Raw genomic sequence first — 13167 nt, forward strand, 5'->3', positions numbered from 1 at the left:
AAGGAGAGCATTGCTACACTGTGAGACCTCATGGAACCAAGGATCCACTGAGACACTGCAGGGCCTTGGGGAACCAAGGATCCATTGTGACACTGTGGGGCCCAAGGATCCAAGGGACTTTGTGATGCCAAGGGGTTCCATGGAACCAAAGGGACACTGTGACCCTGGGAGGCCTCATGGAATCCTGGAGACCATTGTGACACTCTAGGGCCCCATGGAACTGTGGTGACACCAGGTTGGCTGGGAGTGTTGATGTGCTGCAGGGTAGGAGGGCTCTGCACAGGGAGCTGGACAGGCTGGATCCAGGGCCCAAACCCAACAAGGTGAGGTTTAACAAGTCCAAGTGTCCGGTCCTGCATTTTGTCCACAACAACCCCTGCAGTGCTACAGGCTGGGGACAGAGTGGCTGGACAGCAGCCAGGCAGAAAGGGAGCTGGGGCACTGATGGACAGCAGGCTGGGCATGAGCCAGCAGTGTGTCCAGGTGGCCAAGGAGGCCAATGGCTCCTGGCCTGGATCAGGAACAGTGTGGCCAGCAAGATCAGGGCAATGATTCTTCCCCTGTGCTCAGCACTGGTTGGGCTGCTCATGGGGGTTTTCTGTGCTGAGCTTTGGCCTGGCCGTGTTCTTGAGAGAGCCTGGGCAAGGAGCCTGGAGCCCCCAGGCCCTGCCCTGAGGCGTCAGCGCTGCCCCAGCAGTGCCCATGGCCTGTCCCTGCTGCAGCCCCGGCACTGCCACCCCCAGGGCTGTGCCCGGCCCCGAGAGCACTCAGGCCCTGCAGCAACACCAGGGCCAGGAGGGCAGCGGGGCAGTGGCACGGGAGCAGCACTGGCAACACCAAGTGCTGCTGCTCCTGGGCACAGCTGCTGTGCCAGCACTGATCTGCCCCCAGCTCTGCACACAGACACTGCTGCTGCAGCTGCAGAGAAGGGAACAAAAGGGAAAAAAGTTTTCTCTGGAGAAAACTTTGCTGGGAGATCCTTTAGTTCCTTTACAGGAACTTTACACCAAGAGCATAGCTCCTCATTGACACAGTCTGTAGCCCTAGGGAAGGTAGAGAGAATCAAAATGAGAAATGGCACAAATAATGATATTTTGTTGTGGACAATATAAAGGAAGTAAAAACAAGGAAAACAAGGAAAAGAACTTCCAAAGTGAAATTTTCCAAGATGACTTTTATTAAAAGTGATTTGCAGAAATTGGCCAGCAGTTTAATGTTTCTGAAACCATCCAGTCATCAGTGTCCACACTGCAGCCTTGAGCTCCTGGTTCCTCAGGCTGTAGATGAGGGGGTTCAGGGCTGGAGGCACCACTGAGTACAGAACTGACACAGCCAGATCCAGGGATGGGGAGGAGATGGAGGGGGGCTTCAGGTAGGCAAATATGGCAGTGCTGAGGAACAGGGAGAGCACAGCCAGGTGAGGGAGGCAGGTGGAAAAGGCTTTGTGTCGTCCCTGCTCAGAGGGGATCCTCAGCACAGCCCTGAAGATCTGCACATAGGAGAAAACAATGAACACAAAACAGACAAATACCAAACAGACACTGACTGCAATGAGCCCAAGTTCCCTGAGGTTTGAATGTGAACAGGACAGTTTGAGGATCTGTGGGATTTCACAGAAAAACTGCCCCAGGGCATTGCCATGGCACAGGGGCAGGGAAAATGTATTGGCCGTGTGCAGCAGTGAATAGAGAAAGGCACTGGCCCAGGCAGCTGCTGCCATGTGGGCACAAGCTCTGCTGCCCAGGAGGGTCCCGTAGTTCAGGGGTTTGCAGATGGACACGTAGCGGTCGTAGCACATGATGGTCAGCAGGGAAAGCTCTGCTGAGATGAAGAACAGAAAGAAAAATACTTGTGCAACACATCCTGTGTAGGAGATGTGCCTGGTGTCCCAGAGGGAATTGTGCATGGCTTTGGGCACAGTGGTGCAGATGGAGCCCAGGTCAGTGAGGGCCAGGTTGAGCAGGAAGAAGAACATGGGGCTGTGCAGGTGGTGGCTGCAGGCTACGGCGCTGATGATGAGGCCGTTGCCCAGGAGGGCAGCCAGGGAGATGCCCAGGAAGAGGCAGAAGTGCAGGAGCTGCAGCTGCCGCGTGTCTGCCAATGCCAGCAGGAGGAAGTGGCTGATGGAGCTGCTGTTGGACATTTGCTGTGGCTGCACATGGGGACCTGTTCATGGACAAAGGACAGTGGCAATTCAGGAGAGGCTGCTTTGAGCCAAACATGGGCCATTCCTTGTAGATTGTCCTGCTGGGACTCACCCACCCTTGTTCCAGCGCTGGGAAAACTTCACCCAGGTCCCTGCCTGAGCTCCAGCTGTGATGTCTGAGTGTGCCAGGAGCAGCCAGGCCCGTACCTGGGGGCTCTCCAGGAGCCATCCTTGCCCTGCTGCTTGGGTTTATGGCCATGTAACAGAGGGGAAAAGCTGGATATTCAGGATTTGTGAGGGGAATCACTCCTAATGCAGAAGGGCTTGTTGCCATCTTTATTCCCACTTCTAAAAGATATTGAGAGCAGGAAGAAATTTTAAATATTCTTTTCGTGCCCACAAATCATTCCTGGTTCTGTGAGGTCAGAAATCCCCAGCATTTCTGCTGCACTCAGAATTTCCCACTGAGAGATGTGAGAGGCAAAGGATTCCCTGTGGCTTAGGGAAGGTGAGGGGCTGGATGGGCTTGTTCCCAACTGCCCTGGGTTTGCACCTTTGGCTGGAATCAGAGCACAATCACACTCCTGTGTCACCCTGGCATAAACCAGACCCTGCCCAGAGCAGAGGGATCCCTGAATGTCTCACCCTCTCTAAAGGTCTCTGGGCAAGGGCTCAGCACCTCCTCTGCCAAGGACACTCATGGCTCCCTTGGCAGAGCCAACAGCATTTCCTCAGCGGTGGCATCTCTGCCCTTCCCCGTGGGACATTCAGGGAACTCTGAGAGGCTCTGGCACAGATTTGCAGCCAGGAGGGCAGCTCAGAGCTTGGAAGGACACAGCAAGGAGATCCCCAGGTGTGCCCATGATGGGATCTCAGGGAGGGGGCTCAGCTCATTCCCCTTTGCCATGGACTGCTTTGCCCACAGCCCCACAGGTGACAGGGAAGCTGGGACACCCCATTCCCATGGACACACCTGCCTGGCAGCAATCCCAAGGGCAGGGCCTGACTCAGCTGCTGCAGATGCCAGAGCCTCCCTGAGAGCCCCAGGTAACAATGACAATATCAGAGCAGTGCATTTAGGCTGTTCAGGAGGCTTCCAGCAGAGAGACTGAGCACCCAAACTTACAATTCTGGCATCTCTGTAAATGTTCAAACATTACTTTGCTGTTCCTGGTGTGTTCCTTTCAACTCAAAATGTTCTGTGATTCTGGGATTACAATTCCTCTTCTGCTTCTCTCATCCCCTTTGTTGTCTATAATCAAAAGAGAAAAAAACCCCAAACCTTTGCAACAGTGTTAGAACAGTAAAGTAAAAACCAGACCTTTATTGGAAACTTCCAGGTGTCCCAGTGGGGTTGAGGCACACCCGGCCCCTTATTTCAACAATTTATTAAGATTGATTAATTAGGATATTTAACAGAAACATTCAATAGGAGATTCAGCTGCCCCAGTTACACACCCCAGGGTCAACCCATTGGAGTAGGTCGAAGGGTTTCTATGCCCCACTTTTTGTTATGACTGCTCACATTCTGGTTAAAAAACAAAATGCTCTTCTTGTAGCTCCTCTCCCTGATAATAAGACAATACAGTATTTCAGAAATCTATTTAGAAGATCAGATTATTGTTCTAAAATGTAAGAGTAAGGTTAGGAAACATATTAGAGTTAATTAAGGATAATAGTTGTCCTTAATTATAATATAAATGTAATATAATATAATATAATATAATAGTATAGTATAGTATAGTATAGTATACTATACTATACTATACTATACTATACTATACTATACTATAGAATAATAGTTTAATAGAGTTAATTAAGAATTAAAATTTTATAATTACATAATAATAGTTTACAGATCTAAAAATATATTAAAAATGCATAAAAAGCAAAAAACCTTTTGTCATCATCACAACTTTCCCACCCTGCTTAAAGAAAGAAATTGAAAACAGTCTCAGGAAAGCTCCTGATCTTTACAGCAATCCCAGGCTCACCTTCTTTTGGGAACTGTCCTCTGGAGCTGTGCCCAGGCAGGTCTGGAGCTGGGAGCAGCCCTGCCCCACATAGCCCCTCTCAGCAGCAGCCCCTGCCCTGCTCAGGGCGGCTCCTTCCCCCCACAGCTTCTCCCCAGCGCTGGGAGCAGCTCCCCGGGCCGGCTGAGAGCTGTCCCTGGCAGGCAGCAGAGTCCCTGCCCCAGCACAGCGCCCTGGGCTGCAGGACCCTGCTCTGCAGGACAGCCCTGGGCACCCCTGGCTGCTCTGCACAAGGGACAGGCAGAGAATGTACTCACAGAGTCTGTAGGCACTGGCATGTTCCAGCTTTAGGAGATGCCTCCAGGAGCTGCAGCTGCATTGTCCTGCAGCCAGAGGCTTCCTGTGCCAAGGGCTGGCAGGGATTCTGCCCCAGGCACTTCTCAGCACCTTCCCAGCCCTGACTGATTGAAGCTCTCTGTGCCTCTGGGCTGTGCCCAGGGTGGCTGCAGGCAGTGCCCCAGCCCTGCTGGGCTGGCAGAAGAGCTGCTCAGCAAGAGAAATGTGCTTTTGAAGCTCTTCTTGGTTTCCAGGAGCTGCCTCTGTGCCAGGAGCCCGGCCCAGCTCAGCAGCACAGACACAGCAGCAGGACTTTAATGAGCCTCTTGGGGCTTTGTGCTGAGGCCCTGAACATCAGTCCCTGACAGGGAGGGGAAGAAAGCTCTCAAGAACTCCAAGTCAGAATCCAACTCCAAAGTTTCTTTCACTTTTAATGGGTCCCACTGAGGGACATGACTGAGAAAGTGTCCCCAGGCCCCAGGCAGAGCAGAGAACTGGAGGCACTGATGACAGCTGGGGACAAAGAGAAGCCAAGGCTTGGTGCCCTGGGCCACAGCAGCCAAAGCTGTGCCAGCAAGGGCTGTGAGGAGACACCTTGTCCTGAGGCCCTGGGGCCTCCTGGCACAGCCCCAGCAAGGCTGGCCACTGTCACCCCCTTGGCCTGCCCTCAGCATCCCCCCTAGCCCACATGCCAGTGGCCTCAGGGATCTGCTGGAAGGAGTCCCTGGGGAGCCTTGCTCAGGAATGGCCCTGGGGGCTCCTTCATGCTCCCAGGGACTGCAGCTTTTTCAAAGGACTTTGGCTTTTGCTTTGGAGTCTCTGAGAGCTTTGTGCAATCCTGGCCTCCAATTATCTGCTGTAATTAGTCCCTTGAGAGGCTTTGTCAGTAACAACACTCAGTGGGGCTCATTAATGCTTCAAGGAACTTCAGGTTCTTAAGGTACTTTCCTTTTTCCTTCCCACCTTGAGTCTCTGAGAAGTTTGTGCAATCCTGGCCCCAATTATCTGCTTTAACGAGTCCCTTGGGAGCTCTGCATTGACACTCAGTGGGGCTCATCAATACTTTGAGATACTCAGGGCTTTTTCAGCTACTTTGGATTTTCCTTCCCACACTGAGTCTCTGGGAGGTTTTTGTGCAATCCTGGCCTCCAGTTCTCTCCTCCAAGGAGTCCATGAGGAGCCTGTGTTTGGGATGGACCTCAGTGGGACCCATTAATGCCTGGAGACACTTTGGGTGTTTCCTCTGACTTGGACTCCTGGAAAGGTTTGTGCAATCTCCTCTCAGGCCCTGAGGTTCAAGGGCTCAGCTCCAAATGCACCATGGGGCTCATTAGGATCAAGCAAATCCTAACAAATCATGGCTGTGCCTTGATTTCCCTCTGGTCTTGTTCCGTTCTTAGGAAAGTTTCCTACAATGGTTATGGAGAAATAGTTCTAAGAGCTTCTAAGAAATATGTATTCCTATTTTAAAGGGTGTCTTTTATTCCTGTTCTCTTTAGAGCAGAGGTGACTGCAGCATTCAGTGATGGATATTGATCCAGGGTCTCTCCTAAGGAGGTCTGGCCAGGTCAGAGAAGCTGTGCCTTGAGGTCTGACCCAGTGGGGACAACCTTGCTCCACATTCCCCAGCCCCATCCTCTCTCTCCTCACTCCCCTGGGACCTGCTTTGCTCACAGAACTGGCTGCACTCAGGCAAAGAGGGGTTTTCCTTCTTTGATTTTAGCAATCCAAAACTGCTGAGTTTCCCCATGGAAAACAGACACCCTCCTCAGGTGTGTGCCAAGCCCAAGGTGCCACCAAGGAGGTTCCCCTTCCCCAAGGCAGAGCCACACAAGGAATGTTTCAGACACACAGGGAGTTCTACAATAAACACAACCCCAGAGTTGTCTGAAGGCAGAATTAGAGCAGCTGCTGAAGGACAGACAAGCTTTGAACTCCTTGCAGCTGAAAGCACCAAGTGGGTTGTTGGGAGGTGTGTGAGTGAGGCAAGAGTGAGGGAAGGGAAATGCAGAGAGCCCTGGAAGTGTTTCTGTGCAGACAGGCTGCTGCAAGGGCAGCGTTGGACTTCTCTGGGGGGAACTGTGAGGGGGGGTCGGTGCGAAGAGACCTCCCCAGTGACCTCACAGTACACCCTGTGATGTCGCACAGCCACTTGTGATGTCACAGCCCACTTGCTGATGTCACACAACCTGCCCCTGGTTGTCACACCACCATTCTGTGATGTCACATCCTGCTCTGTGATGTCACACCATCTCTTACATGTCACAAAACCACCTAGTGATATCACATGTCCTCCCGTAATGTCACACAGCCATGTTTGATTTCACAGTTCACTCGATGATCTCACAGTTGGCACTTTCATGTCATACAACCTGTCCTGAGATGTCACATTGCTTTTCTATGATGTCACTGCCCACTCTAGGATTTCATATCACAACCATGTGGCTTCACAGCCTGGTCTGTGATGTCATGCAATCAATCAGTGATGGCACAGCCTGCTCTGTGGTGTCATATATCTAATGTCTAATGTCACAGTCCTCTCTGTGATGTCACAGCTGTTGCTGCTAAAGATCAATAGATCACACGGACACAGGTTGAGGTGTGGTGCAAGAAAGAGCAGAGTTTATTTTTCCTCCCAGGATTTATAGGCTTCTGACCATGGCCAGGGATTGGATGGTCAGGATAACACTTTCCCCCTGCACTGGCCATGAGAGATGCTCATCACAAGACGTGTAACAGAAAGAATGTACACATATCTATGTTTACAGTTACTGTCCTGGGAAAGTCTTTAGAAAACTATGTTAGCAAGCTCAGAATCTGAGTTTTCAGGGTGACACACAGCCTTCTCTGTGATGTCACACAGTCCCCTCTAGACGCTGTAGCTGCTCAGTGACCTCACACAACAAACTCTGGGATGTCACAGCCCCATCTGTGACCTCACACAACCCACTCAGAGCTGTCACACAGCCCCTTTCTGACATCACAGCTGCTCCGGGGCTCCAGGACACAGCCACAGAGGTGCTGCTGGGACACAGCCCCCTCTGGCACATCCCACAGCCCCTGCCAGTGCTGAGCCCCTGGCAGCTCTGTCTGGGCCTGCTCTCTGTGTCCCTGAGCTGCCCTGGCAGGGCCCCAGCCCTGCTGGGCTGTGCTCAGGAGCTGCTCCTGGCCAGAGCTGTCTCTCTGCAGCGCTGCCCTTGCCAGGAGCTGCCTCTGGGCCAGGAGCCCGGCCCAGCTCAGCAGCACAGACACAGCACCAGCACTTTCATCACCCTCTCGGGCCTTTGGGGCTCTTGGCATCACACTCAGTCCCTCACAGTGTGCTCCAGAAACTCCTCAAGAGCTCCAAGTCAGATGGAAACACTGAAGTTTCTTGTAGTTGAAATGAGAGACACGAGTGAGAAAGCGTCCCCAGGTTCCAGGCAGAGCAGAAGACTGGAGGCCCTGATGGCAGCTGGGGACAAGCAAGGGAAAGGTGTCTGTGGTGCTGAGCAAAGCTGGATGTGTTTCAGGAATGGCAAGGGCCAAGGGCTGAGCCCCAGCCCCTGGCAAGGCAGATGCTGTCCCTCCCTCATTGCTCAGGGCTCTTCCCGGGCCACTGGCATGTGGGGATGTGCAATGCCAAGGGCAGCACCATGGGGCGGCCCCTGCCAGGCTGCTGAGCAGGGACAAGGAGGCAATGAGGCCCCAGGGCTGCCAGGGTCACTTGTCCCCTGCTGGCCTCAGGCCCAGGGCCAGCAGCCATGGCCAAAGGGCTGCACAAGTTGCCTCTGGCAGGGCCTTGCAGCTGCTGCCCATCCCTGTGCCCTCTCCAGCCCAGGCTGCCCTGTGGGGTCCATGCCCTGTGCCTCTGTCCCTGCAGGCTGTCGTCATTCCCTGGCTGCCCCACATCGCTGGCCCTTTCCTTTGCTGACAACTCTGTGTATGTCAGAAGGATTCACCATCTCTGAAACCACTATTTAAATACTCTCATGGCTCTCCTCCACTGTCCTCAGTCTCCACCCCATGGAGCACAGAACTCCTTTGTCCCTATAGAATGGTCATGTGCCTGAGGCCTCCAGTCCCCTCTTTGGCAGATCTCTGAGATTTCTGCAAGGTGTTTCCGAATTAAAACCATCTTCTCATAGTGTAAGAACATCACCAGAGGACAGGGCCAACCCGACCTCTCTGTCTCAGCAGCTTCTTTCTGGGAGCAATCCTTGGATATATGAAATTTGGGCAGCCAAATTAAAAATGGTCCTTGGACAAGAAGGCTGGTGCTTTTCCCAGGAAGGAAGGAACAGAGCCCCACTGTTTCAGGGGAAGATGTGTCGGGACCACCAGAGGCCAAGGCCAGCCAGAGTTTGCAGTTTTTTTCTGGGAGATAGCCTCGGATACAGGAAATGTTTTAGGGAGAGTACCAGTTTTGGCAATGGACATCAGAAAAGATGGATGATATTCCCTTGTTAATCCTGTGGGACAAATTGCATTATGTTTCAATTCCACCTGTCCAATCTTTACCTATAACACTTTGACAAAGTCTGGGGGCTGGGATTGGATCCTGCCACTCCCAATCTCCTCTCTTAGAAGGAATTTAAAAGCCTAGGCATTCCTGGAAGGGGGGTGAGGATCCCTGGTGGCTGTTGAGTGTCATTTCTCCACCTCATGACACAGCAGGAGTTTCTCCAATAAAGAAATAAAGCTTTTGCCTGAAGCTCCCACTCTGCCCATGACAGGAAGCCCAGGGAGTGTCTGTGACATCCCGGCTCTTTGGCAGCCTGGGGACTCCTGGGATGTCGCCGTGGAGCCCCCGGGAATGCCTGTGACAGAGCGGTGCCTTTGCAGCCCAGGGACCCCTGGGATGTCACCACGGAATTGCTGTGACTGCGTCTGACAACACAGCTCTTCAGCATCCCCAGAAACCCCTGGGAGGTCTCTGTGGAGCCCCTGTCTCTGCCTGACTCAGACCTGGAGCCAGAGCCCATTGCCATGGCAACCATTTGCAGTCCCATCCCCAGGCTCATGGGATCACAGAGCCACAGAATTGGCTGAGTTGGGAGGGAGCCACGGGGATCCTCCAGTCCAACTGCTGGCCCTGCACAGGACACCCCAACAATCCCAGCCTGGGCCTGGCAGCGCTGGCCAAACGCTGCTGGAGCTCAGCCAGCCCTGGAGCTGGGAGCCTTCCCTGGGGAGCCTGTTCAGTGCCCCAGCAGCCTCGCGGGAAAAATCTTTTCCTCACATCCAGCCTAAACCTGCCCGCCTCAGCTCCAGCCGCTCCCTCCAATCCTGTCCCTGGGCACCAGAGGGAAGAGGTTCCCGCAGCCCCCAGCCAGGGACCCGCTCCCAAGGCTGCTGCCATGGCAACCAGGCCTGGCACCAGCTGGGATGCTCGGTTTCCACGGGCTGGGCTTCAGGAATGGCATTCCCCAATTTCCTGCTCCTGCTGAAACCGCGCTGCTGCTCGCTTCCCTCCCGCCTGCCATGGAAAGCACAAAAGGCAAAGATCCCAGGCTGGGATAAGAACAATTTATTGAGAACAGCAACAGGATAAGGAACAAACAGACACAGAAACAATTTTGGTAACAGAAAGGATAAGACAAACCATTCACAGGGAAAACTAAAATACCACCAACTGACTCTTCCTGGCCACGTATTTCCTCCTGCCAAGAAAGGACACCCTTCTCTGGTGAGAGAGAGGGAGTCCTTTTCCTGCCTCTGGCAATGACCTGAGATGGGATTGAATATAATGGACCATGATCACAGTCTCACATTCTTTGATCCCACATCATGACATTGCCACGGGCAGGAAAAGGTACAGGTGTCTTCCCAGCATGGATCCCAGGGAACATGGATCACCAGGTCTCTTCCCAAAGTTGGTCCTCCAAGGGGGGATGAAGCTGGAGCAGTGAACAAAGCTCTTCCTGAACTTGGGGCACTCGCAGAGCTTCCCTTACTGGTGCCTCCGTTGGTGTCTGGTCAAGTGAGAGCTCTGGGTGAAGCTCTTCCCACACTGGGGACACTCATAGGGCCTCTCCCCAGTGTGGATACGCCGGTGGATGATGAGGGTGGAGTTTCGATTGAAGCCCTCCCCACAGTCAGGGCAGCGGAAGGGCCTCTCATCCGTGTGAATCCGCTGGTGCAGGACGAGATTGGAGCTCCTCTGAAACCTCTTCCCACACTCAGGACACTCGTAGGGCCTCTCCCCAGTGTGGATCATCTGGTGGATGGTCAGCTGAGACCTCCATCTGAAGGTCATCCTACACTCCCCACACTCATAGGGCTGTTCCCCAGTGTGGATCCTCTGGTGGATGGTCAGGTGGGACTTCTGGCTGAAGCTCTTGCCACATTCTCCACACTCATAGGGCCTCTCCCCAGTGTGGATGCGCTGGTGCCTGATGAGGTTGGAGTTTTGCTTGAAGCCCTCCTCACAGTCAGGGCAGCGGAAAGGCCTCTCATCCGTGTGAATCTGCTGGTGCACGAGGAGAGTGAAGCTGGTCTGAAACCTCTTCCCACACTCAGGACACTCGTAGGGCCTCTCCCCAGTGTGGATGCGCTGGTGGATGATGAGTTGGGATCTCCAGCTGAAGCCCTTCCCACAGTCCCCACACTTGTAGAGCCATTCCCCAGTGTGGATCCTCTGGTGGCTGACGAGGGTTTTCCTCTGGCTGAAGCTCTTCCCACACTCCAAGCACTTGTAGGGCTTCTCCCCATCCTGAAGCTGCTCATGGACCACCAGCTCAGAGCCCTGGCTGGATCTCCGGCCGCCTTCCCGGCACAGGGTGGGTCTTTCCTCCTCAGAGCACCCTGGGATGGGTTTGGAGCCCCTCCTCCTGCGGGATCTCTGGGGATTTTCCTCCCTGTTGGATTCGTGAGCCATGGAGCCGCTCAAAACGGCCTCTTCCATGAGGTTCTGCCATGGGGATTTGTCCTCCCTGGTCTCCATCCTCAGCTCCTTGTCTGGGGGAGGAAGGACAAGGAGAGGATGGGATTTGCCTCCGTGCCAGAGGGAAGGGGAAGGAGATCCCCCCAGTGCGTCCCCGGCAGGACGGCGTCGGCAGCGGGGTTGTCCTGCAGCCGGGGGCCAGGCTGGGCTGGGAGATGGAGCAGGAGAGAGGGGGAAAGGGGCACTGACTTCCTCCTCACCTGCCTGGGTGTCCTGGGGCATCTTCCTCTTCCTCACAGCCTCCTTCTCCATCTGGCCAAGGTTTGGGAATAGGAAATCCTGGTTTGGGGAAAAATACAATTCATGAGCACATTGGAATAGGGGGTTCCTCCTGCTCAAGGAGACCCTCTCTAGAAGTCACAGGGCACCTTGTGCCCATATAAACCTCCCAAACACCAAGATTCAGCCCTGAAAATGCCTCCCAGGTGTTCCCCATTTCTGGTCTCTCCCCTTTGCTGTTCATGGGTTCCCCCCTGTTCCAGCTGCTGGGGGTCACGCTTGTACTGTGGGTCCCCTATCTACTCAGTCCCTGCCCTCCCCTTGCTTCTTAGAGTGCCAGGAATCCAAAAAATTCCTCTCATTTCTATCTCAACATTTAGGGATGTTGGAGGTTTTTGGGGTGCCAGGGTCCCTTCTCCCCTTATTCTCTTCTTGGGGGTGCAGGTGGTCCATGGAGACCCCCCTGACCCCTCTCCAGGCTGTTGAGGGTCTTGTGAATTGTGGCGCTCTCCTTCTCTGGGGGTCCTGGGGGACACAGGGCTCTGCTCCTCCAGGCTCCTCTGCCAGCAGCTGCCACCAGGACCCCCCAAGGGGCATTTTCTGCTCAGCTTTGGAGTTCTTCATTCGCTGAACATTCTCCCCAAAAACCCAACCCAGGGACCCCCCAGGATATCTGGGCCAAACTCCCCCTCCCTGGTCATTGCTGGGATAGGGGGGGGTGATGATCCCACGGGTGGGGGACTGTGAATTTGGGGAATGCTGGACTGGGATATACTGGGTGTGACTGAGATAATACTGGGATAACAAGCACCTGACTGGGGTTACTGGGAGTGTCTGGGAATGGCTATGGACATGCTGAGAACAACTGGGATATACTGGGAACACACTGGGAACAACGGGAACCATGCTGGGGACAACTGAAAGCAACTGGGCATGACTGGGACCATGCTGGGAGGGGATGGGACTATACTTGGGGCTACTGGGTGCAACTGGGATCACACTGGGAGAAACAGGGAGCAACTGGAACCACGCTGAGGGCAACTGGGATCTAACTGGGATCACAGTGGAAGCAGCTGGGCCATGCTGGGCAAGACTGGGACCATACTGGCAGCAACTGGGACTGCACTCAGAGTGACTGGGAGTGGCTGGGAGCAACTGGGAACAGCTCGAACAACACTGGGGGCAACTGGGAGTGAGTGGGACCATGCTGAGATGGACTGGGACTATTCCAGGGACAACTGGGATCATACCAGGAGGAACTGGGAAGAATTACAACTATTCTGGGATCATACTCAACTGGGATCATACTGGGATCACAGTGGGAGCAGCTGGGTCCATGCTGGCTGAGACTGGGATCCCACTGAGGGTGACTGGAATCATACTGGGATTGACTGGGAGTGGCTGTGAGCAACTGGAATCATGCTGAGAGCAACTGGGAGTGACTGGGATCAGACTGGGAGTTACTGGGATGATACTGGGAGTGTGAAGGAAACTGGAAAATTGGGGAAAAAATGGGAAAAAAAGCAGGATAAATAAAAGGAAAATAGAAGGGAAAAATCAGGGGAAAA

The 13167-nt window shown here is 53.8% G+C and overlaps 1 protein-coding gene across 1 annotated transcript; it reads right to left on the minus strand.

The window, feature by feature from the left end:
• Positions 1-1156: 1156 nt before the first annotated feature.
• LOC147645795 (olfactory receptor 14J1-like) lies at positions 1157-5294 on the minus strand. Its single transcript, XM_086874204.1, has 2 exons — positions 4437-5294; positions 1157-2166 (listed from the first exon to the last, which is right to left on the minus strand). The coding sequence occupies exon 2, from the start codon at positions 2141-2143 to the stop codon at positions 1211-1213; it is 933 nt and encodes a 310-aa protein (XP_086730330.1). The 5' UTR covers positions 2144-2166; positions 4437-5294; the 3' UTR covers positions 1157-1210.
• Between the last annotated feature and the right edge of the window lie 7873 nt (positions 5295-13167).

The sequence above is a fragment of the Cyanistes caeruleus genome, unplaced genomic scaffold, assembly GCF_971803275.1.
Source record: "Cyanistes caeruleus unplaced genomic scaffold, bCyaCae1.hap1.1 HAP1_SCAFFOLD_169, whole genome shotgun sequence".
NCBI lineage: Eukaryota > Metazoa > Chordata > Aves > Passeriformes > Paridae > Cyanistes > Cyanistes caeruleus.

Excerpts from the sequence above, each read along its gene's own strand:
- LOC147645795 (XM_086874204.1), bottom strand. The coding sequence starts at position 2,143 with ATGTCCAACAGCAGCTCCATCAGCCACTTCCTCCTGCTGGCATTGGCA.